The sequence below is a fragment of the Drosophila suzukii genome, chromosome 2L, assembly GCF_043229965.1.
Source record: "Drosophila suzukii chromosome 2L, CBGP_Dsuzu_IsoJpt1.0, whole genome shotgun sequence".
NCBI lineage: Eukaryota > Metazoa > Arthropoda > Insecta > Diptera > Drosophilidae > Drosophila > Drosophila suzukii.
The window spans coordinates 13,440,721-13,465,472 of NC_092080.1; the positions used below are offsets into that span (position 1 = coordinate 13,440,721).

General features: G+C 39.5%; 1 protein-coding gene across 1 annotated transcript in view; it reads left to right on the forward strand.

Moving 5' to 3' along the window:
* Positions 1-17,377, forward strand: part of rdo (reduced ocelli) — a 54,171-nt gene extending 36,794 nt beyond the window's left edge. Inside the window, exons 4-15 of the mRNA XM_017090114.4 lie at positions 6,046-6,178; positions 8,169-8,369; positions 9,900-10,027; positions 10,726-10,869; positions 10,960-11,064; positions 11,124-11,250; positions 11,362-11,558; positions 11,887-12,042; positions 13,413-13,559; positions 13,727-13,889; positions 14,323-14,454; positions 15,876-17,377. Of these exons, the coding sequence (XP_016945603.3) occupies positions 6,046-6,178; positions 8,169-8,369; positions 9,900-10,027; positions 10,726-10,869; positions 10,960-11,064; positions 11,124-11,250; positions 11,362-11,558; positions 11,887-12,042; positions 13,413-13,559; positions 13,727-13,889; positions 14,323-14,454; positions 15,876-16,471 (2,229 nt within the window). The 3' untranslated portion in view covers positions 16,472-17,377. The remainder of the gene's footprint in view (positions 1-6,045; positions 6,179-8,168; positions 8,370-9,899; positions 10,028-10,725; positions 10,870-10,959; positions 11,065-11,123; positions 11,251-11,361; positions 11,559-11,886; positions 12,043-13,412; positions 13,560-13,726; positions 13,890-14,322; positions 14,455-15,875) is intronic.
* Positions 17,378-24,752: the final 7,375 nt, after the last annotated feature.

Genomic DNA, 24,752 nt, shown 5'->3' on the forward strand with positions numbered 1-24,752 from the left:
TCCAAATGAAAGGGTATTTTTTTTTAACATTTTTTTGAAAAGGACTATTTTTTATAAAATCGTTTTTTAAATAAATTAAATGCAAAGAAATATTTTAATGTAATATACTCTGTTAACTTTACTTAAAGAATTAATTATTTATCAACATAACTAAATCAATTTAATTTACTTCATGCATTATAATTTCAAAAAATGTAAAAGAATAAATTGTTTTTACATGAAAACTACACCTAAATGATATTTCCTTTAATTCTTATAAGAAATGTAAGTGTCTAAATCAATTTTTAATTTTTTTGAGTGATTTTTCCCATTAATGTCGGTGGTCAAGGTGTGTGCGCGTGTATGGGGTGTGCAGGAGTGAGGAGACACTAATCCCTGTTTTAGGCATCATTGCCTCAAAAGATTGCTGCTCATTTGCCGTGCCTAATTGGCCAATGTCAGCTTAATGTCGTCCCCTCCGCCCATGGCTTCTGTCCCTCCCCCCCTTTCTACTTTCCCTGCCTTTCTCCGTACTTCCGTCTAGGAAACACAGACACACACACTCTAATACAAAAAAGCCACCCATACACAGAGAAACACACACCGTCTGTGGGCTTTGTGGGTGTGGCCGAAACTAATCGCATTGACCAAATGACCCAAAAAACAAGCGACAAAATCTGCAGCTGATTGCACACACCCAGAGGTTATCCTGGCAATTTTATATAAATTTCCTCGTGTCGCACACAAAGGCAATTACATGAAAATTCTCACATTTGAGTGTGAAAATAAATCAAGGAAAATACGTTATTTTTTTAGGAAAGTGACACAAGACCAAGGAATAGGACGTGCCAACTGGCTGGTAAACAGCAATTATACGTGTGAAGGGGAGGGGCTTCGACTCCCACACGCTCGTTCCAATATGCCCCAGATAAAACAGATGTATCCCAGTGTATCCATAAACGGCTATTTGGTTTTCTCATGTAAATCCCCGAGAAGGTCACAAAGCGGTCGACGTGGCTTAAAGCTCTTCAGCGGTTTTCTGGGCTTAGCTTTATGGGCGGGCGGCATGCGATGTGCCTGGTCAACGGACAGCACGTGGCCAATTTCGATTCCGATTCCAGCTCCTGTCCCAGCTCCGGCCGCCTGATCCTTGCCCAAGGACACGGCACACTCCTCGCTCTCATGCACCGCACGTCCTGCAGCTAATCGCTCAAGTCCTTTATGTCCTCGGCAGGCGAACAGCAGGCAGGAGCACTTTCGTGACCATGCAGCCTTGTGTCTATCATCTGGGTCTTCCAGCTCCTCCGTAGACTCCTACACTGGACAAAGAGCAAAAGATCGAAGACACATAAAGAGTTAATTTAGGATTGTTATACAAAATTATATATCAAAAGTAAGACTTAGTTAATAATGAATTTTTCAGAAAGAACTTTTAAAATAAAGATTAACTTGGGATATACATTATAAGAATAGGCAGAATAATACTATTTCCAAAATGCAATAAAAAAATAAAATACATTTCATATTTACTGAGGGAAACGATTTTGAAATCACCTATTAAATCGCCTAAAACTATGCAGTAAAAAATTATCATCGTCCCCCCGCATGAAATTTATTGTTGCATTCTCTTAGACACCAAATAAAAATGAATTGTTGCATACCCTTAGGCACCAAATAAAAATGAATTGATTTTAAGACAGTAATGTACAATATAATTATTCAATATTCAAATAATATTAGTTTATTGCAAAATGTTACATTAATTTTCAAAGTGTATGCCGGCTCGGCATAATCACACATCGCCATCGCCACTTTTTCAATCCGTGCAGCTTATTGTAAAGCCGCGAGCCATGAGTTTGTTCCTGGAAATTGATAAAAAAAATTGTTATCCAGCTCGCCACACGTAACGCTTTCAAATGGCTAAATTTGGCGAGCGAAACCAAAGTGCTAAATATTCAAATGGTATACTTTTCGGATTAACCAGATTTGAAATATGGTTGCAACCCTTGCTTTAATTCCCCAATTTGTGCCCGACTTATTTTCCAAGGGAAATTTATAACCACAGGCGGGCAAAAAATTGTTTTCATATTAATCCGCAATTGAATATAATTTTTTAAATAAAATTTCGCCAAATCAACAGTTTTTGCTTAGTAAATCACCCGCCATTTCCACGTCGAGCCGCACTGATGATGGCTATAATTTAAAAGCCGCCGCCAACAAAAAACTTGAGCGTATGAAAGCCATAAATTAAATGGCAGGTCGAAATATCAAAAACCTATGTATGAAATATACGCAGGCTTTAAAATAATTTGGTGGGGCATTAAACAAAAGGACCGACCCAAACAAAATAATAAAAAACAAATCTTCAGTCGGAAATATATATTATATTGTAATGTAATTTCTCGAGCGTAAATCTAATTTATCAATTTATGTGAGCGGAGGATAAAAAAACTTTTGGCAAGCCAAGCCGACAAAAAATCCCGCCAAACGGAGTCCGAAATTTATTTTGTTACCACCAATTCCGTTTGGGGCGTTCTGACCTGCGATTTTTGCCCTTCATGCCAAATTGTGTGCTGTATATATATATATCTACATTTATGTGAAACGTGTTTTGGGGGCCTTGCAGTAATTGGCAATAAATGTGTTCATGAATTTTAATGTTACCCTCGTCGGTCAGCGAAAGGCGCAAATCGGCCACGCCCGCAATCGGGCATAATTCATAATGCTGTGCCAGATGCTTATTTTCTTCGTGGGGACCTTAGTCCCCATGGCGGGACTTTAACGTAATTTGATTTTCCTCCCTTGGCATGTATTGAGATTTATTTGGTTTTGAACTGAGCCGGCTTCTCGGCTCATCCCCTCCTGAATTTAAGCAAATTTAATACCGTTCAGTTGGCCGGCAAATGAGAGTTTATTGTGTGTGTGTAATTCGAGAGGAAGGAACGCTCCAACCACTTCCGCTTTCGGCTTAGTCCGAGGTTTTTCGGTTAGAGTTGCCTTTGATTTATCATATTCAATTACAAAAGTAGCGAACGTATTAAATGCCACATCCGGCGGCTGTTCCACAAGGCGTATGAGTAATTTTCTGCCCAGCCCTTTCTACATTTTATCCATCTTGGCTTTCGCTTCCGGCTTTCTGTTTGTCCTCCGGAGTGGGCAGCGGGCCAAACAAATTTGCCAATGTTTAAATAGCAAACGGTTCTCTCTGCTGAAAGCCGATATCAACAACTACTCAGGATACCTCCTACTCCTCCTTCTTCCTGGCCCACAACTTGCCACCATTCGCGACCACTTCGCGTGCGCCATCTGCAAACTTGGCCAAAAGTCCAAGTGGAGCGTGTAGGACGTCAGCTGCCGGCCGGGTATTTGTTGTTCCTGCTCCAGAGTGTGTGTGGCCCCCAATCCGCCTCCGAATTCGGCGGCTAACGATTCAGACAGATGCTGATTTCTGGGCCATCCATCTTCAACCGAATCCGGTTTACCTAGGGGAGTAAGATTAAGTTTTGGTTTTTGGATCTGAAGAGCTTTTCCCCAGGATCTGCAATGGATTTGATACTAAACTAGTTCTCAGGTTTAATCTATTAATAATATACCCGTATTCTACTTTGAACATTTAAATAACCTTTCATCTTTACACACATAGAGACTTAAGCCTTTTCTTGCAACAAAGCTATCATCTCATTAGAACTGCATTTTTGTAGAGCTTCAAATGTATGACAAAGTGTTTTTTTAATATAAAGGAAGTTTAAGCTCTAAATATTTTAAGTTTTTTACCTTTAGGCATATTCATAAGAGTATTTCGAAAATAAAGAATGATTTATTTTTCACTTTGTGTTTTTAAATTCTTAAATGCAAAACAAAAAGCTTTCTTTCTACTGCCTTTAAATGAAAATGTTATAACTTAAGCTGTATCTTTAAACCCATATTTCACCGAACTTCATGGGCTTAAATGCAACAGAACACGATAATGCGATTAAATTTTATTTGTGTGCCCTAAATCCACAACATTATTTCCCAGGTGTGACACCCAATTTGAATTTAAATTTCCGCCTTGAGGCACTCGTATGCGAAAAGAATTTATATTCGTGTGGAGCGGCGCTTGCACTGCGTATTTTACAAAACTTCCCATTTTTGAATGCAGTTTTTTGGGAACTTTATTGTGAATTATGTGCCACGTTAAATTGGGTGTGAGTGTGCGAATAAAGAGTTGAGAGTGCGCCTTTGGAACTTTTCGCCGACTTGAGTGGAAAAAACCATCCTGACGGCGGAGTTGCGGCGGAGGCTGTCGCAATTTTTCACTTTTACCGCAGCAACTTTGTGGGAATATTACTCAGCCGGGCCCAGCGGCAATATCCTGACAACAAATCCACCGAGCACAATGCATAAGGTGCCGACTATGAGCCGGCAACTTGACAGTTGCTGCCTGCCAGACAACTCCTTTGGTCCTTCCGCCATCGCATCCTGCCGCTGCGATCGTGCCAAATATGTAAAATGAGAAATATGCTGCACATAAATCCTCAGGATTTCGCATGTCCCCGGCCAAAGTCTGCAAGGAAAAGCCGACGCGTCCAAGCCAGAAGTTCTCCAAGCCGAAATTTAATTTCCCAATGCATTCGCAGGTCTTGGCTTTTAGGCAAATTGGAAGTGGTTAACATGGCACACAAAAAAGTATCTGTTCACAGCGAACAATTTGTAATAGATTGGTTTAAAAAGTAGGGGCCTTCAAAGTTAAATAATTGAAAACCAGGAATATTTTACTGAAAATGTCGTATATGATTACAGTTAATATTTAATACATAGATCCTCTATCTTTTTGTTTAAAACTACCTTTTCATTTTTTAAAGTAGGTATCTGATTTATCTATCCTTCATTTTCTTTCTCTGCATTTACTTGCCGCATTTTCCGCTGTAATCTTTGATTTTCAGTTTGTTTTTTCTGCTGTTTTGCAACCACAATGTGCTGCGGCTAATTTATGCAGCACATTGGACTGCTAGACTGCATCGGGACCACAGGACCAGAGCCACAGTTTATCGCCAGTGTCCTGGTGCTGGCGACCACAAATCACCGAGGTCAACACGGCGTATACGCAACGCCACACTCCGCAACCTAACACACACGCCGAGCCAAACAAAACGCAACTATGTAACAAAACCACTGAACTTTAAACAAAAAAAAATATAGTATGGTGGAAAAACAACTGCCGAAGCAGCTGAAACCATGTCAACATGTGACACCACGTTGATTTCAATTTGAATGGGTCTTTTGCTGGTTGTTAGGTGGAGTGTGTGGCTTTATATATAGATCAGCAGCTGCGGTAATTGAAAGCAGAAAGCACTGAGGTGAAGAGTTAAATTAGTTCTGCGAGTCGTTCAATCATCTGGCGATGTAATTAAAAAGGGGATAATTATAGGAATTTGTAAGGGCCAGGTCTTGGCTAAAAGCACTTAAGAGGAAAGAAACTAAAAGGTTTATTACTGTAAGATACTTTATATCTTCAACATGGACCGCACCCAGTCTTTTTTTCAGAATTAAAAAATTAAAATTGTAGTAAGCAATAATAAGTAAGACATATATTTTTATGTTGCTTGTACCTTATATAATTTATTAAAATCTAGTTCTTTGATTTTAGTCCTAGTCTAATAAATATTTAAGATCAAAGTAAAACAAAATACATTTATTATAATTATAAAAATTATATATACATGTTTCCTTATAATTAAATCCCTTTTTTGAAAAGTTTTTTATAAAATATTTTTTTTAAAAATAATTTTTTTTCCAACCAGTCCTGGAAATATCTTGTGCAAAACTAAATATTATCTACAATATACAGTGTTCGATGGCTACTAATTTGCATTTTAGTATTAATTTTATTCCAATAGGTATGTTCTTAACGGCTATGATATTACCATAGATTAATATGTATTCATGGGAGAATAGTAACTAAAAATAAGAGCCTCGTAAAAGAGCCGCCACTAATTGCATTCACTAGCCACAAACTGAGATGCTGAACTAACTTTGTGTCCTTTTTCTCCTTTTTCTTTCCAATCTGCTGCTCGTCCTTGACAGATGCTGTTCAAGTGGCTCCTGTTCAGCCTGTGCATAATGCCGGCGATGTTCAGCAACACGCGGAGGAAATGCCCCATTGAATGCCAATGCAGCATGGACGACTCGGATCGTTATCAGGCCATCTGCACAAAAGGTAAGTGGCGCAATAAATGCAAAAGGCGGAACCGATACGGGTGTAGGAAGACCGGTAAAAAATACCCAGTAAATGCTTGGAAATTATGCAAACGAATGGGGCTTTCCTTGAGACCCGATAAGGTGGTCTCCGCTGGATACTATCATAATTACACATCCAAGGGTGATGCGATGCCTCGATTGGCGTAAATTCCCTGCTCACACGCAATCCTCGGATGTGGGGGATTCCCCCGGACATTACTTTTAAAGCTCGCCATTTATTTCCCTTAAATGTCTGACAATTTCAATTTGTTCAACTGTCATTTGCCGTCGTCGCTGTGGCTGGGGAATTTTTTCCTTCGATTCGCCCCTCCTAGCTCATCTCCACAACTTCTATTCGCCCCTCCAACCAAAAAATCTATAATTTCAATTTAACGCTTGTTTGGCCAGCACTCACATATAGGAAGTGCTCGAATTGCTTTGAATGTGATGCTTCTGTCGTTTTAATTTCATTTCAAAAACTGTTGGGCTTTTAATAATTGCAATGGCTTAGATTTGGCACTAGAAATGGGATTTAAGATACGAGATTTTAGTTTAATCTTGTTGACATAAATAGAATGAATAAAGATCCACTGCATATCATTTCGCATTCTTTAAATATACATAAAAGGTGCAAGCCAATAATAAAAACTAAGTCCTGTTAAGCTGAGACATAAATTTTTAAAGGAAAGTGATTCAAAATGGCTTTTTCCGAGAAGAGAAAAACATGTATTTTTTAGAGGAATCCTTTAATTTTTCAGCTACACATCCCTCGGTAATAAATTCAACTAATTTCTTCTAAGCTGCAATTTGTTAGAATTCCTGCAGCTAAGCTAATGAGCAACCCTTATCCTTTATCCCAACAACGACCTCGCCAAAAAATGTCGAAAAGTAAAAAACAGAATGGGAGCAACAAAATAAAACTGGGTGCGCGCGTTAAAATATGTTACAATCAGTGTTAATGCTCAGCATTTTTATGAAAATTTCCGCAGCGTGCTCGGCCAACATAAAACCGCTGCAACAACTGCAACAACAAACCCCGTCGAATACAATGAGGGCATTATAATGCAACTTCGCCCTTAGACATTCACATGCTCATAGAGCACAGCCATGGAAAATGCAAAATGCATAAAGCCCAGATCCGAAGCCCCAGCGAAACACAATGGAAGTGAGCGAAGAGTGAAAATAGTGCTGCATACAAATGCGATGTTAATGGTGACTGGGATCCGTTTAGTTGGTTGTACTCGCAGTTGCCCGGCAAATTCTAAATAGATGCCACGCCAATGCCCGACATTGTTAGCATACAAAAATGTAAGAGTACAGAGGGAAGGTAAACCCAGCTGGTCCTGCAATTAATGATCTTGTTGGCCAGGAGCAGTACATCGAAAAAAATATTCCTTACCAAACAATACATTTCAGAAATATTTGAGTGCCACACAAATCACTAGGGCCTTCAAATGCGATTTTTGGTGTCTAAAAGTATGCAACAAAATATTTTAGACCTGAAAGTACAAGGAATTCATTTAGAAAAACTATACCTTTTTTACTGCATACTTTTAGACACCAAAAATTAAATTTAAAAGTGATTTCAAATACTAAGTAATTTGTCAAACCAAAAATGAATATTAAAAAAGTTATTAAATTATGATAACATTTTGAAAATAAAAAATAAATAACCTTCCTCAAAACACCTGTATAGTTTTCAGATAAAATAAGCCATTAATACTCTTACAGAAACTGCAGAAGAATATTTTAAAATGACCTATTATTGTTTATTATTAATATTTTATAAATATTTTACTAAATCAAACAAACTGTTATATAATGAACGACAGAATCGTATGCTATTTTAGTCTCACTGCAAAGTTTGTTTAACAACCGTGGGCATAATAAAATTAGTTCAAGTATCCTTGACAAGGCCACTCGACCTCAACTATTTTTAACTGTTGTGGTTTTAACCGTTTATTTTGCAGGAGGCCTGAACTCGCTGCTGTCGCCCAACGAACTGGACATCGATGTAAAGGTTATTATCATCCGGGGCCCACGGAACTCCATTACAATCGGTCCTGCTCTGCGGCAGTTCATGAAACTGGAAATCCTGACCATCACAGACTGCAATCTGCCGGCAATCGGTGCCGAGTCGTTTTGGGGCCTCAAGTATTTGCGGATATTAGGTGAGTAATCAATGCATTTACGAGGCCGGAAGCCCTTAAATTCACCCAGATAGACATAAATCCGAAAGGAACAGCGATTTCAATTTAAGCAGCTGCGTGCTCTTAAAAACCAACCCGCTGATATGCAAATTACAGGGGAACAATCGGAGGAAGAGGGCGTGGGTGGGGAAAAGGCGATGCGGTTGTCCTGCAGCCTCGTAAAATGCGAAGCGCAAACGAAAGCGCAAATAAAGCAGCGGACGCGTCGCAAAACGTTAAATGAGCAGGCCGAAAAAGGACAGCTCAGGATAACGCAGGATTCTTAATTTTCAACAGGGTCTCTTACATTTTGTATGCAGTTTTTTTGAGGGAAATTAATTCCGAGGTATTAAACCCATTTAAAATTTTTATATTGTTCTTACAATACAAAATGTAATAGTATATTTTGAAATTTATGCTTTTTGTGGGTCTTACACAAAATGTTTACATTATTTACATTTACATTTACATTTACATTTTTAATTAATAAGTAATCATTAATGTCGAGCCCGTTATGTTTGGTAACTTATATTTCTTATAATTATAATAATATAGGGCAATAATAAAAAATTAATTTTAGATGACCATGACATTTAAACACATAATTTACTAAAACAATTTTTTAACAATAATTGCATATTGTTTTTATTTTTATTTTTTTTTAATATCCAATTTAAAATTTTCTTAAATACAAAAATTCAGTTTACAAAGTTTTTCCTTGAATAACCTTTAAGCCCTGTAAAACAGGTAGAAGTACTCAGACGTTTTCAGCAGATGGTGGGAAAACTATATAAAAGAGCATTAATACTTCGCATTCGCCCTACCGAGCGTTTGTTGTCTTGTCAATAAAATTGAAATTGATGCGCCAAACAGCAAAAAGCGCCCGAAAAATAAAATAAGATTGGACTGGCGGCGGCAGAAAGCAAGTGTAAAGCCAACGAAAGCAATGCCCCGATATCGTTGGGGCTTTAAACTTGTTTATTTGTGCTTTATGGGCGCCGTTTCGCCCCCTGCTGGCGGTTTACGGTCCTGGCCCTGCCCTCCAATTATTTACATGCTTGGATCTTATTTTTTCGGATCTGCCCCACAGCCCTGGTGTTTCATTCGCTTGTCAGGAGTTACACATGCTACAAAAACAGAGTTAAGCTGCAGTTGAGGATTTTTTTTTGCCGAGCTAACTGCAAAAACCAACGCGAAACAATTGGAATTTCTTTTGCCTTTGCTTTTCCATTTCCTATTTCTATTTAAATTAATTTTGCAGAATGTTTAAGGGGGCGTGGTTGGCTCCGGTTCTTCGCTAGACAATGGGGCGTATGTGTAATGTACTTCGGGTTTGTTTAAGCAGCCTTAATAAAAGCGGAAAAATAAGCGGGCTTAAAGAATTTAATTCCACTCTGGGGAAAACGATATTTATGCCATACTCTTATGCAATCACGGCTTTTTTCATAGTATTCATATATCATATTGTTGAACCGAGCAACCCGCATATTCAACTATGTACTTCTGTTACAGATCTGTCGAAAAACAATATAACCAACATAACGGAGAACAACTTTCGCGGCCAGGATAATCTACTGGAATTGGATTTATCGAAAAATAAAATTTTACGCATGGCCAGCTCAACTTTTCGCCATTTGACGGTGAGTACTGCACGAACTTTTGAATGATAGCCTTTTGTTTGCCACTGTAATTTTCGCGGTGTGCTTGAAATTGTATCTCATTACGTAAGTGATAGAGTTGTATACCCTTATTGTCCAGGAAAAACAAAAAGTATGAAGCAGGGAACCAGCAGCATTATGGAACTTATTATCAAGCCGCAATAAATTTAATTCCAAAGATGATTGCAATTTTTGCACGACTACATTTCGCTGGCTTGTAATAAATTGTGCGGCATTTTTAATAGCCTTGTTGCTGCTGCAAATTTGTTGCCTACTTTTGGGTTTTTCGTGTTGCAAAAGGAAAAGTTCTACGTGCTTGAATTTAAGTTCTACTGGTCCACTTTCCTACTTTCCCCGGCAACTGGCGGAAGTGCAAGTGCACAGAAGTTAGCTTCGTTGTCTTCAATGTGCTTTCGATTTTGTTTTGCTGTGCGCTCTGGTGACTTCCTCTCCCGCCCTTTGCACTTTTCCGCTTTTCCAAGCCCAACACCACCCCACTACAGCCCACCCAAAGGAAAATCCAGTGCAGCGTTTGCAACTTTTTTGGCAGTTTCCGGGACCCGGGCAATATTTGCCTGATTTATGAATTATTAGCCGTAGCTGTAGTGCCTGATCGTAAAACATTATTAATTCAGTGCGTGCCGTAATAAACTTTGTAAATTGCCTCTCTGCCACAAAAGGATCTGCGACGTCTTAATTTGGCCGACAACTCGATTGTGGAGCTCGTGCAGCGCAACTTCTTCATGCTGAGCAGACTCAAGTATCTGGACCTGAGCGGAAATCCGCTCCAGGATTTACAGCCGGATGTGTTCCGCGATGTGCCGGTGAGTTGTCTACTATACACTATATATATATATATATCTGCGTGAGTGCTTTGTTATGACAGCGAAACTGTATAATTTGTTTTGTCACAGGAACTGAAAGTGCTCAAGTGCCGCAATTGTCAGCTGAAAAAAATCAATCCGCAGATGTACAATTTATTGCCGCTCTTAAGCGAATTGGATTTGGGACGCAACGAGGTTTGTTTCTTCCTTTCTCTGAAGATAAGTTTTTCCAATTATTTTTTCCCTTTTTCCAGTTCAAGTTCCTCGACAGGGATGAGTTCCGAGATGTGAAGCGACTGACCAAAGTTCTGCTGGATGGCAATCAATTGTCCGTGGTGGTGGACCAACTCTTTCGCATGCAGAAGAGTCTTAATCATTTGGGTGCGCCATTGAAATTATACCCAATCCTCCGCAGTCTTTTAAAAACTCTGAATTGCTTTCCATTTGCCTTCTTTTTTCTTTGGGGTTTTTTGTTCTTTTGAAACACTTTAGATTTATCGTACAATCGGTTGGCCAAAGTGCCCAATGACTCGTTCCTGCAGCTGACCAACTTGACCTTCCTGGACTTGTCCTACAACAAATTGGTGCGTCTGGAGCCGCAGTCCATTAGAAGTCTGAGCAAACTGCTTACCCTCAACATAAGCGGCAATGTGCAGATGGATCTCAAGGAAATGAGGGAAACATTCGAGGTGAGCTCACACCTTTTTAAAAACAAATATAATTGGGTGCCACACAAAGCACTAGGAGTTTAAAATCTCCTTTAAATGTAATTTCAGGTGCTTAAAAGTATGCAGTAGTTAAAGGATAGTCTTCTTTCTGAAGAAATTCATTATTCTTCTGAGTTTTAAAAATATTGTTGCATACTTTTAGACGTCAAAAAAATTACATTTAAAAAATATTTTGCTTGGCATTTAAAAAAACCTTGAACCTGAAATATTAATTTAATCCCATCTTTAAACTTGACAAATACCCAATCGATTTCATATTTATTTTCCATTTTCCCAACTATTTTTCCAGCTCATTCCCCAGCTGACCCACCTGGCCATTGCCGATATGGGCACAATGCCCATTGGTCTGCTGCACCCCTTCAAGCAACTGAGATATCTCAATATCTCCGGCAATTCCTTGAACAACACGGCCCTGGAGGTCATCGATCCGTGTCGAGAGCTGGAGGTAAGTCACTCACAGAAGTCACCAGGGCTAGGCAATAATTTAGCCTGGAATGCCACACACATTTGTCCCGAGATCTATTGTCCTGCATCCTGGTCCGTTGGTTGCTTGATTCTTTCTGGCCAATTTGTAGAATATATCACTGTAAAACATTGCAGCAGCACTCCGGCAGGGGTAACTCCAGCGCCCAGGTACCATTACTGCAATTGAGGGTGGCGGAAGAGATATTTGCAGTTTTCGTTAGCGTTTGCCGTTTCTGTTTATACATTTCTGACAACAGACCAAAGCCGTGGCTTTATTTCGTTTTCCAGCCAGAGGGATTCACGTTCCTTCGGTCCGTTCGTCTGTGTGTCACCCCGGTTTTTGTACGTGCCCCACGTCAGTCAGCCCCTCTTCTATATCCCTTATATACGATGTATATCCCCCAAAACTGGTGTCCTTGCACTCTTCTTGCGGATTGTTTTCGGTGCCGTGCTGGGGATCCTTTGTTGCCACAGTCCTGCCATCGAATTTGCTGTTATTGTTGCCGTTGACTATGGCAAATTTATTGGGCAGCAACGAAAGCAGAAGCAGCAGCAACAGCACCATCAACCAGAATGGCAACAACAATCATTTTATAGCCATTAAGCCTTTCATTTTAATTGAATTTAATTGTGTATACACTTCACTCAAGCCATTTGGGTCCTGTTATTGTGGCTCGGCAAAAATTACCAAATTGTTTTGCTTGGCTCTCAGAGTTTTCTACACCATCAAAAACATGGGCTTACTTAAATTGAGTTATTAAGAAGTCAAAAGGTATTTTTTAAAAGAAACCAAATAAATTGGTATCCAAATCATTTTTAAATACTTTTTAAAAATGCTTATTAAATTAATACAAAATTAATATTACCTTTTTTATATTCATAAATAGCTTTATTTTTGAGTGTTGGCACATGTTTTCATAAGCTAGTTGTCATTCTACACAGTCAAAAAAAATGGATTTGCTATTATGAAGTAATTAAATGTGTAGAGGAGATTTAATTTACGAAACCAAATAAATTAGTGATTTAATAATAAATACATATTTTATTAAATGCTTTAAAAATAAAAGGATTTACCTTTTTACAGAATTTGTTTACAATACTTAGGCTGAATAATTAAACTACCACTGCATTTTTAAATTCATAAGCCCCTTCAATCCTTTGTTTCTGAGTGTTGGCATACGTATTCCTAAGCTAATTGTCATTTAACCAGCAGAGTTTTCCAATAAAAATTAAACTTTTGTTTCCCAACCGTCCGCCGTCCCTTTCCCCCAACCATCCATCCATTTGTAATGCACTTTTAATTGAACTTTTCTGGCCATTTTCCTGGCCCCGTTCTCGGTCTGCCAACAGTTTTTGGATTTATCCCGGAATCAATTACAAGGCATCAGCGAGGACACGGCCCTAAGGATCCAGGGCATACGCAATGTGCGACTCGACAACAATCCTTTGATATGCGACGAGTGTCACATGGGGAAATTAATAAATGTCGTGCGCCAAGTAAGTGGAATTTCAGTTGCAGGCAAAATAAACGCCATCGGCGGCGAAAATTCAATTTCAATTAGTTTTCAAAGCCTTCGCTGATTGATGATGCCTTACGAAAACACGACCATGGGTTGATTCACTTTCGGTTTTCCCCCATTTCTCTGTTTTTTTCCCCCATGCAGCTGCAGTGGAAATGGGATACGTATCCCATTTGCTTTTTGCCCAAGAGCCTGCGAGGTGCAGAAATAAATAATCTGGACATCAACGGACTGCACACGTGCCTGACTTTCATCACCGACGAGGAGCAGAATGCCGCCAGCACTTCATATAACTTTCTTGAACACGGTAAGGGATCCCTGCAAACTACATACACATTGATTATATGGTATTAAATTCAAGCGATAGAAAATTAAATGTCCATACCTAAGGGAAACACCATTAACAATTATCTCAGAATAGATTGATTACAATTCCATACTACAGCTGAATTAAGTTTCAAACAGAAATTGTTGCATTGCATTAAATTTAATTTATGGAGATTTAACTGCTCATACCTAAGAAACATTCAATGAATTATTAAATAAATGAAAGACTTGAAACTCTATATTCAATAACAGTTCAGCTGGAATAAGTTTTCTTTGATTTATTTGCATAGCTAAAATCTGGTATATTGTTTAAACATTGTATAAATGTGTTGATTGTTTTTTCCATTAACTGAAACTTAAACCAGAGCACTGTTACTAATTTAACACTTTAATCTCCCTCAATTACCTGACAGGCGGTCTCAACACTCTGGCTATTCTGGGTGGCATCATTTTTGTGCTAATTGCTGTCATTATACTGTCCTTGGTGGCCTGCTTTTCGAAAAATCGGGCTCGTTACTACACGAGGGAGGATCATCTGAGTGGCAGTAAGTACAGATTAGTACCTGAATTTAAATTTAATTGCAGTTCGGGAGAGGTGAGGCGCCTTAAGCCCCCAACTTCGGGCAATTTGCCAAGTGCAGGCGATGAAGTCCGAAAGGCGGACCGAAAGACATCCTGAAATTTATATGCCGGATACTAAAGCACGCGCATGATTCACAAAATTAAAAAAGGAACAAGTCGCCGCACTTAATTAATTACACGAACGTGCTTCATTATGCTTGGCCCCCCAGCTGTCCCGTTCCTCACTTAATTGGAGGAATAAATAAATTTCACACTGACCAACTTCCGTTGCTGTTGGGCGGCGTTAATGTTTGTGCTCACCTGGAATTGGCCCTGGGGCATCCGCCATTCAGCAGAACGCACTCAAGGGAAACCTCACCAGCCGAAAAAATGGGAGCAAAAAAGCCTTAGGGCCAGCTAAAAGAAAACAAAGGGAAACTTCTGAATTTACGCAATTGTAGCATTTCTGCACAAACAATAAAATGGCCTTAGAGGCTGTCGCCCGGCCACAACGGAAACTTTTTGCCGCACACAAAAATTCGATTCCCACGATAAACGGGCCAGAGAAAGCTGGGCCAGAATAAAAAAACTGAAATTTTTCAGCTGACAGCAGGCAAAAACTGCTACCATTTCCCACACTCCCAAAAGGAGTTCTTGGAATTGAGAAGCCGTTCGGTGCCCTAGTTTGCACCCCGGCACTGTAAAAATATTTTATTAAAAATTAGCTCAATTTTAGAAATTATTGACTTAACTAAAAAGATATTTTTGATTTGCTCAACTTAAATCCTTTGATGTTTGGCGTACTTAAAATAGAATAAAATATTTAAAAGTATTCACTTGTTCTTAACCTTATTTTAAAATATTGCGATTATTGTTCCAACCATTTTTGAAGTTTGAAAATTATACTTTAAAAATTTTACAAATTGCTTCTTAAAAAAAATCATGCAACTGTTAATTTTAAATCCTTTCAAAATAATAGAAATAAGTCCCTTAATTTTTAACGTTATGAAAATTTAAATACATTTTTAAGTATTCACACACTTACAATATTTTCAAAACCTCTTTGCGATTGTAATAACCTATATATTGTTTATTTAGGTAAAAAATATAGTTACTGTAAAAAAACATTTAATTGTTAAGTTAAAATATTTTACACAAAAATTTCTTTATCACTTGAGTTTAAAAGAAATGTTAGAAAGTACTTCAAAATTTTTTATGTTCTAAGCAAAATTTAAATACTTAATTATTTTCCTATTTGAATTACCATCAAAATTTAAAGTTAATACTAAAATTTTTTGAAATTTGTGAACCAAATTTGTTGAGTGTTTGAGTTTTTTGAGTGGAACCGCCGCGAATTGTATAGCTGGTTCTCATTTCTTCTCCATTTTTCTGCTGTCTTCCCCAGGCGAGAGCAAGTGCCTGGAAAAGAATCTGGAGGCGACCACGATTACAACGTTGGGCAATGGCAGTTCGCCCACCACGACGACCACGCTGACCCTGGCCACCTCCCCGGCGGCGGCGACGGCAGCGGGAAATGGGATGAAAACCAATGGACAGGGCCTGGGTTCGAGTCCTGCCAACGGTAGCACGCCCGTCCACGGAGTCTCCGAGGACAAGGGCAAGGAAATCAACTTCACCTTTCCCGTCGACGATCGCGTCTGCACAATTGACGAGCTGATGCCACCGCCAGCTCATCCGCATCCCAATCCCCATCCCAATATGGGCAGCCTAATGTACAGTGTGTCGCATTCGCCAAGCTCGGCTACAACCCTGGCAGCGGTGGCCGCGGCGGCGACTGTTATTCCGCCGGGAGCACCATCCCCCATGCCCATGCCCATGCCCACTCCCGCCGAGGCTGTGGTTGTGGTGCTGCCACCACCGCCGCCACCACCGCACCACCACAACCACCAGAGTGAGGGCAGTTTCAGCAGCCTGCGGGAGGTGCAACAGCAGCTGGTGCATCTGAGCAGCACGCTGGAGCCACTGGTCAGCGTCAACTGACCCAGGGGCCCAAGTGGAGCCACCGCGTCCACGTCGGCCATCAAGTTTGCCCAGCAAACAGTTGGCACGACACCGACGTAAGCCGCGGGAGAGTTGGATTTGCAGTTTTGCACTGCCACAGGACGACGGGGCGTATAATTAATGGCCATGCGGGGTCACATCGAAGTGCAGTAATTAGGATTTGAGTTCGCAATTAAGTTCATTAATCACTCCCCAACTCCAGACTCCAGACGATCATCATCAAATTGGGCCTGGCCATTTCCCCAATGGGGTTAATACCATACTGCCATTTTCACAATTAACGAACTTCACCAGTGTTTCACTAAGATACTTGTAACTTAAGTTTCATGTTTTCTTTTTATATGCGCATCTGTATATACAAAATTGGTCTAAATTAAGGTAAAAACACTAACCACGATTCATTTCGACACATTTCAAATGTGATAAAACCGAGCGTATTCTGTACATAACTATTAAGGCAAGCGATCCATAAAAACTGAGTGTATTATATGTAAGTGAATGGAAAATGAATAAAAAAAACCTGTATATTTGGCCAATGCGATTCAAAATTGAGCAGCCGCTGTTTGAGAATTTAAACGTAAACATTAATATAGCACGTAGTTAGAGGCATAGATTTCCCAGACACATAAAAAACTATATAGACCTAGCTAGTAAGGCATGTCAACGAGATATATCGTTCTGAACCCAAATTCAACTCAAGTGAGCCGAGGTCAGCAATCATTTGAATGGAACCCAACTAGAAGCCCAAACGATTTTCGGTTCTCTCCCCTCGAATCAATAACAGAACTTGGCATTTTCACGTACTCTTAAGTCGGAGAATTGTATTTATTTTACACAGCAATAACCGTAATCCATAATAAAGTGTGACTGTTTATGAAACCAAAAGTAGATACGTGTTATTCTTGAAACCGAAATGGAATCCGCAGAAATGGTAAGGTCTTCCTGAGAGCAATTTATTTAATAAAAATTCACATTTACTCCACTGCACACTTGCATCATTTGCGGTTTTCCGTTCTTGGCCCGGCGCCACCCCATCTATCTTATCCCATTGTGTGGCATCTGAAATTATGTTGGTAACATGTCGCCGAGCATGTGCTGGCTTTTCCGCCCCTCGCTTTTCCGCCGAGACCGAGGAGCGTTTCCTAAGCGACCGCAAGGACGACACCAGGCTAAAACCAAACTCAACGCAAATGAAAATTGCTTCCGCTTCCGCGGTGGCTGGAATACGGCACTCGGATTGCTATTGTTGCTGATTGCATCAGTTCGCTTGGATTTAGCTCACCGAGGTTGGTTAGCGAAGGGACATGGGGACAGTCGATCCTTTTAAAAGTAATTGAAGTGGAAGTAATGTCGATTAATTTGGTATGCTTTTTGCCTAACCACATTTACACAGAACGTGCTGTAAGGCTATGTAAATATGGTGCTTCTTGATAAAAATCAACGAGCACTCTAGGAATGACTTAAAACTAGCAGAAATTTCAAAACATTTTGGCAAAAATAATGTTTGCTCATTACTGTGGTATTAATATATATAAAAAAAGGTTCCATATATAAGTTAAACTTGACTTAATTATATGTTTGGTTGTCGTAATAAGGATTATTTATTTTTTTGCAAATGTACCATTTTTTATGTCAATTTCATTATTTGATTTTATTTATATCCAATCGATTGGGAAAATGCTATGATTTAAGTTCATACAGCTAGTTCTGGAAAGTCAGCTCCATTTGACCAGCTTTAATAATTAAATTTAGGACTATTTAAATCGAATCAGTATGTACAGTATGTGGGTGTATCCATTATGCAAGCCGGGCTTATTGATCGCAGCCCACTCGATGCATAATGTGGCGCTGTGAAAAATTGCTAACCATTTGTTTGCCGATTCATATATCTTTGAGACAATGTCCAGGCCGGGTCCGGTTGCCATTTGTTGGTCGGAAAAACATTTGAATTTATGCATGGAGTTGGCAAGGGCCCTCCAATCCACTGGCGGGCCGAGTGGAAAGTGCGGCCGGAGCATTGAAAATGCATTTCAAAGTGCACAGCAGTCGAGGGCCCAGGCGCATGCAAATTGAGCAGTGCGGTTGCAGCTCTCGAGATTGCACATCAATATTGCTACACTTGACACATCCGGAAGGAAGAAGGGCCCAGCCTGTCCGGTTCTGATTAACATTTGAAGTGAGCGATCCCGTCCCCCCCTGATGGGCCAAGGAAAAATCCTAAATTGCCACTGGAGATATTCGATCGGAGGATATGAAATTTGACTATTTTTTCCCATCTTTCCCCTATTTTTGTGCATCGAGGGGCCCTCGAAGTCGAGCAGCTGGCATTGCTCATACGCAGCGTGCACTCAGTCCGGTTATAAAAACTTTTACAACCCACCCACTTACAAGCAATTGGCGAAGGAAAAAAGGGCTCCCATCTGCTAGGCAACCATCAATTGATTTCCTACTTTAATGCACAGAAGCTGCGACTTCCACTTCCTCAGCTTTGTTCCTTCGCCGCTGTTGGGGATATAAAATTGGCCCCAACTCCCTGCTTTTTATTACTTTTTCGTATGCCAGTGTGCAACAGTTGCGGTTCGATGTGTAAATTTAATCAGTAAGCTTACTCAACTTTGGTGCAGTGCAGCAACAGCAGCAGCAGCAGGACCCTCCTCAGATCCTTCCTTGGCCCTGTCTCAGGCTGCTCCTTCGCCTTTATTGGTTTACTTACGTTGAGTGCGGAAAAATTTCGAAATTAAATTAAATTTCAGCCAGGTTAACTAGCTCATTGGTAGCGGGCTTTTATGTGGCTGATGTGATGATCAGCATGGCTAAATAATTCCTTTAAATTTTATAGATTCCAAGCTTAGTTTACCCATGCTAGAAATGTTCGTAGAACTTCTGTAGGCAACATAAAATTATACTATAAATTGTACAGCTTCAGGAAATGGTATAACTAACCAACTTTCATTTAAGCATGCTGAAACACATATGTAAGCCTTTAAGAATTAAAAATAAAATAAAACCTAATAAAATATTAATTACAAATGTTGAATTTTTAAGTAAGACTACTTTTATTTTGTCTACGTGCGGAACCAATACCAAAAATGCGTTTAACAGCTTAACTTGGGAATCTCCAAATAGTAAATATGCACTGCAATTCTAATTAAATCTGTTTAAATAATATATTAAATAGTCGTTTGCCTCGGACGCCCATCAATCATAATTTTGTCCACCTATTAAACGCTTCGTCTTTCTGTCATGACAAATCGTTTAAACGCAATGACAGGCGATGTCTTCAGTTCGAGCAATGTCAAGGCACGCATTTGTCAGTACTAATTGCTTTTCAAAGCATTTGCCAAAGTTGCAAAGGAAAAACCATTAGGCTTTAACCTCTGACAGCAGAGCAGAAAGAACAGGCCATCTGAATATGGTCCATACATACATATACGGAGTGCAAATGAACAATTTGAATTGTCCACGGGGGCTCATCATAAAAAAGGAGGAAAAGGAGCCGGGGGGCTCCGTGATTTCTGCAACGCTTCGACACGTGTGACAAGCCTGCTGAGAAATGTCAGAACATGAATTTTATTATTTCTGAACTGCTGCTGTGATGCAGAGGAAACAAATGGACCTATTTTTTCTTTGATACGAATTTCTTTAAAATTTTTGAAATACTAAGAGGTCGTTGGCCGAGTCTTTAAGTATTGGTAACAAAACTAAGCTGTAAAAAAATTTTTCATTACAAAAAGGTGGCTTAAAACAGAATTACTTTAAATAATCCTTAAATATTGATCCAATATGATGAATAATTAAATCATCTACAGCTCTAACATTATTTGTTGAGATCTAAGATACATTTTCTTAAAATTTTTTAAAAAGAATCAAAATATTTTCTGGCAGTGTATGTGCTCTCCAGGACATTCAAACTACATTCAAAATCGAAAAAAAATTGTTTGCGGTATGTACCAGATGCAAAACTATGCGCACCAAAACGAATCGAAAAAAAATTGCCGGATAGATTGTGACAACCCCAGGATGCATTCGGGAACTAAGGCTCCGGAGGGTTAAAAGAGGGTTAAAGGAGAGTAGAAGCACAACCAATTAAATCGTCTCAAGTGGGCAAACTTAAAGCCGACTTTGGTGAAAGTTATTCCAAGATTGATTGCCGGTCGATTTCCATCGAGGTTGATGCAAAACTTTTTCTGTCTGAGAAATCACACATTTTTCCCAAAACCAAATTAAGCGAAATTCACTTCGGGAAAACCCCAAAGAACATTGATGAAACGAGACGTCCACTTTTGAATATCTCAACGAGGCAACTTACTGGCAGTTTGTTTGCCAAATGGTCGACGATATATTTTCACTGGCAGAGCAGCCAAAAGCGGTCCCTTGGGTGTTATTACAAACTTTTGTGAAATTCATAAATTTTTGCGGTGCAGATAAAATAATTTAAATGCCACACGCATTTGCCCGGCCACTCCTTCAGCTTTCGGCTAATTTGGGGGTTTTTCGGTGAAGTTGCCTGTTTGTGGCAACTTTGGCCATTGGCCATAATCGTTGCGGCATAAATCCATACGGTAACTGGTAAGTGAAAGGCATAAATATCCAATATGAGGTAAATATATCAAACAATGCCCTGCCCCCTCCTGCCTATCCATCCTCTGCCATTTTTTACGCTCCACAGAGAATTACCCGCTGTGCTGGCTTCTCAGATTTATGATGAGACAAAGTTGCGCGCGTGTGTGACTCCATTAAATCCCCTAATAGGATAATGTGGCTTACGGAAGTAGGCACAGGAAAAATGTAGATATTGTCAAATTTATTTGACACCCGCTGACAGACTGAAATGCAAATTTAAACCGGCCAAGATACTTTAAAGCGAGAAGCCAGAACTGAAAATGGTGGCTTTTCCGCTGTGCACTTTTTCCATTCTTTTTGTCGCAGTGATAAATGAAGTGAAGCCCTGTACACACAGGAGTTAAAACAGTGTTGCCAGGTATACATATAAACCAAAAAATATTACACCTTTGTATCAAATAAAATAGTAAATCATTTTTAATTTTCCTTTAGGTATATGTTTATGAAAAGTAATTACAAAACATACAATAATTGATTGCATTTCGGTTAAAACTAAAATTTAAAATATCAAAAAAATTAAATTCAATTAATTATATTTATAATTAAAAAAAATAAATGAGTATTTTTAAAACATGAATTTTAAAATGAATTAAACTTTTCCCTTTTGTTGACCTGACAAAATTGTCACGCCTTAAAAGTACCCAAGTGGGCAACCCACACCCAGTCGCACACGGCGTACAACGTCGCTGTGGCAACCCTAAACACGTGCTGGCTGCAAATATTGAGGACTACATGTAGTCGGGGCTCCAGCTCCATGGTACAACAATACGGATGAGCGAACTTAAGCACGCAGCTTTGTGTATTGAACATGTCATCGGCAAAATTTGTGTCAAAAACCCGACCGCAAATACCGGACGAGGATGGTCGGGATGGGCAAGGGGGTTCTGCTGGAGGAGAGGGACCTGTACAGGTGCCTCCGTTGCAGCCATTGTTGTGAACGGAGGCCAATGTCGTTTTCACAATATTTTCAGCTATGCTGCTGCGGCCCTTCTGTCGTCCCCCCATTCAGCCCCCTTTTTTGCCACATGGCCTGCCACTTTGGCCCCCTCTCACCGCACGCCCCTGACTCCGACTTGGGCTCGGACTTGGCCTGCTGCTGCTATATGCTATAGCTGCTATACATCAATTTAACAAGCAAGCATGCACCTGGGAAATTAGCCGGCAATACTGGTATTTTTCGGACAACGCCAACAGCAGAGCTTATGACACGTGCATTCGGAACGAATTGGCCCGCTGAAAAGGAACCTCTAGCATTTTCCATTCACTTTCTTTGTATATGAGCACTCCACATTCTTACCAAGGTGTTGTTTTTTTTGGTTTGAAATATTGGAAGATGAAATTTCACATAATATCCAGTCGATTGAAGGACCTCGGGGTGCAGTTGCCTTTGGTATTCCCAAATTGTAGTGGATTATTTCCTTTTAGTGTCATGTCAGTTGATAGTTATTGTCTTATTTTATGCAGAATTGCAAATATATGTACTATAATAATAGTATAATTGTATTAACATACAATCCTGAAATTTTAAAGCTAAAATATGTTGTATTGCCATCAGTCAAAATGAAGTGTTCATTTCAAAGTCTTCATTCAAAGGGCTTGTGATAAAAGATTAATGTCAGTTTAAATTAATTTAAATTCAAGTTGGAAAATGTCAAAAGGTCTTAAGTATCGTTAGATAACTTTGAGTCTGTTTACTATTACTAACACCATCACCAGTACAATTATTTGTCTTGGTTTCCTCAATTAAATCAGGCATTGGCATCCGCCGGACAAATTATTAGTTTAAAACCCATCGCCGATGCAGATGTCAAAGCAATCAGGATGTTCCATCATGAAACCCCGCTGGCAGTGCACCTGAAATCGACTGGCGTCAACAACAACAGTCACCTGTCCCGGGATTGTGTGTACCGACCCCATATCCATATGTATATATGGATATGCCCCTATATACAAAGACTTCTTCACCCACGATTAGTTGGCGCACACACTGTTTCCGCGCCATTTGCTGTCACTTCGCCAGTTTGCACATCGTCAGACGGCGACGACATCGCTGCCAAGTCCGCTCATGCAGCACAGGACCTGTATATTTCTCTAGGTTTATTACCCTTTACTCGTAGAGTAAGAGGGTATATTGTATTCGTCGGAAAGTATGTAACAGGTAAAACAAACTGAGTCTCTCTCTGTCTGTATGAAGGCTGAGATCTCGGAAAGTGTAAAGGCCCTTAGCTTAAGTCGGTCTGACACCCATATTTTTGAAGATTTTCTTTCAGTGTAAACTGAAATTAATTTTATTGATCAATTCCTATCTAAATGCGGAAAGTCCTTACAATCGCATTGTTATTTTAAAAGTTTTGACCAACTAAGTCAAATAGGTTTCGGCATGATTAGTAGTACCGTTAGCATCCGCTAGGTGCCGTAGCGCTGGCATAGGTCATGTGTGCCGCGCCAATAGAAATGCCCTGAAATTTTATTTTATTTAAAATTTAAAACACAGTAATGGGTATCTGATAGTCGAGGCACTCGACTATATCGTTTCTTCTTCGCTCTATTTTTTTGTAGATTTGTGCAGAGGGTGCGACATGTCCTTCCTCTGGCTAATGGTAACTGGAAATGGCAGCAACTCTCGCCAAGGCTGGGCGCCAATTTTGTTTGCTTTTACTTTTCATAAGACAACAATTTCGGATTCGCTGCAATTTTCCGAGCTATTGGCCCTGATCAGGCTGATGAGGTAGGTAGAATGTAGGTAGCCCACCGACCGACTTCTGGCCTAAAACTTTGTGGCTGCCCGAGCGCACGTTTCAATGGCAGATGTCGGCCATGCATCAAGGTGCTTCGGTTCGGGCCAAGTTGCCACCTGAAAGTGGCTTCCTCTTCTTAAACGCGACACAGAAAACAATTTCGACTTTTGTATTTTAACTTTAATCTATTTGTTATTTTTATTTGATTATATATTTGCATAATATTATCTTTAGTTGTACAATCTTTTTAATAAAAATGCACAACCTGGAAATATTCACTTTCATAAGTATATATGGAAATTCAGTTCATTCTTAAATTAAAACAAATTAAATAGTAGATATGTATTTTGTGATTGTGGCAAGAAACTCAATGCTTTTTTATATTTTAAACTAAAATATCTGCATCTTATTATCTTATCTTTTCTTATAATATAAATTAATTTATAATACTTACAGTATCGTCAAAAATTTAGACTAAATAATTTGATCTTCTAAACCTAGCTTTATTATTATTTTCACCGCCTATACATCTTGAATAATAAAAAACCACAAATAAATTTCTTGATTTAATATTCTCGATCCAATGTTTACCTAAAAATTGAGTATTTTCTTTCGGTTTTCTGGCTAAAACTCAGGCTCCAGTTCGCCGTCGATTTGGCCAAACGACAATTGCACTGCCTTCTATGCCTGTTCTGGGCTCTTGGCCAGACTCCGCAGTTCGGACCGTGGCGATTGCGCTGATTGTGCAATGCAATTTGGCCGACGACTTTGTCTCGCCTTGGTCAGGCAATTGAATTGCCCAAATTAGCTCTCGAGTGGACCGAAAGAGGAGAACAGTTGCAAACTGCTTCCGTTGCTGTTTAAATGGAAGCGGCTTTAAGAGGAGGCAACTGGGTTAT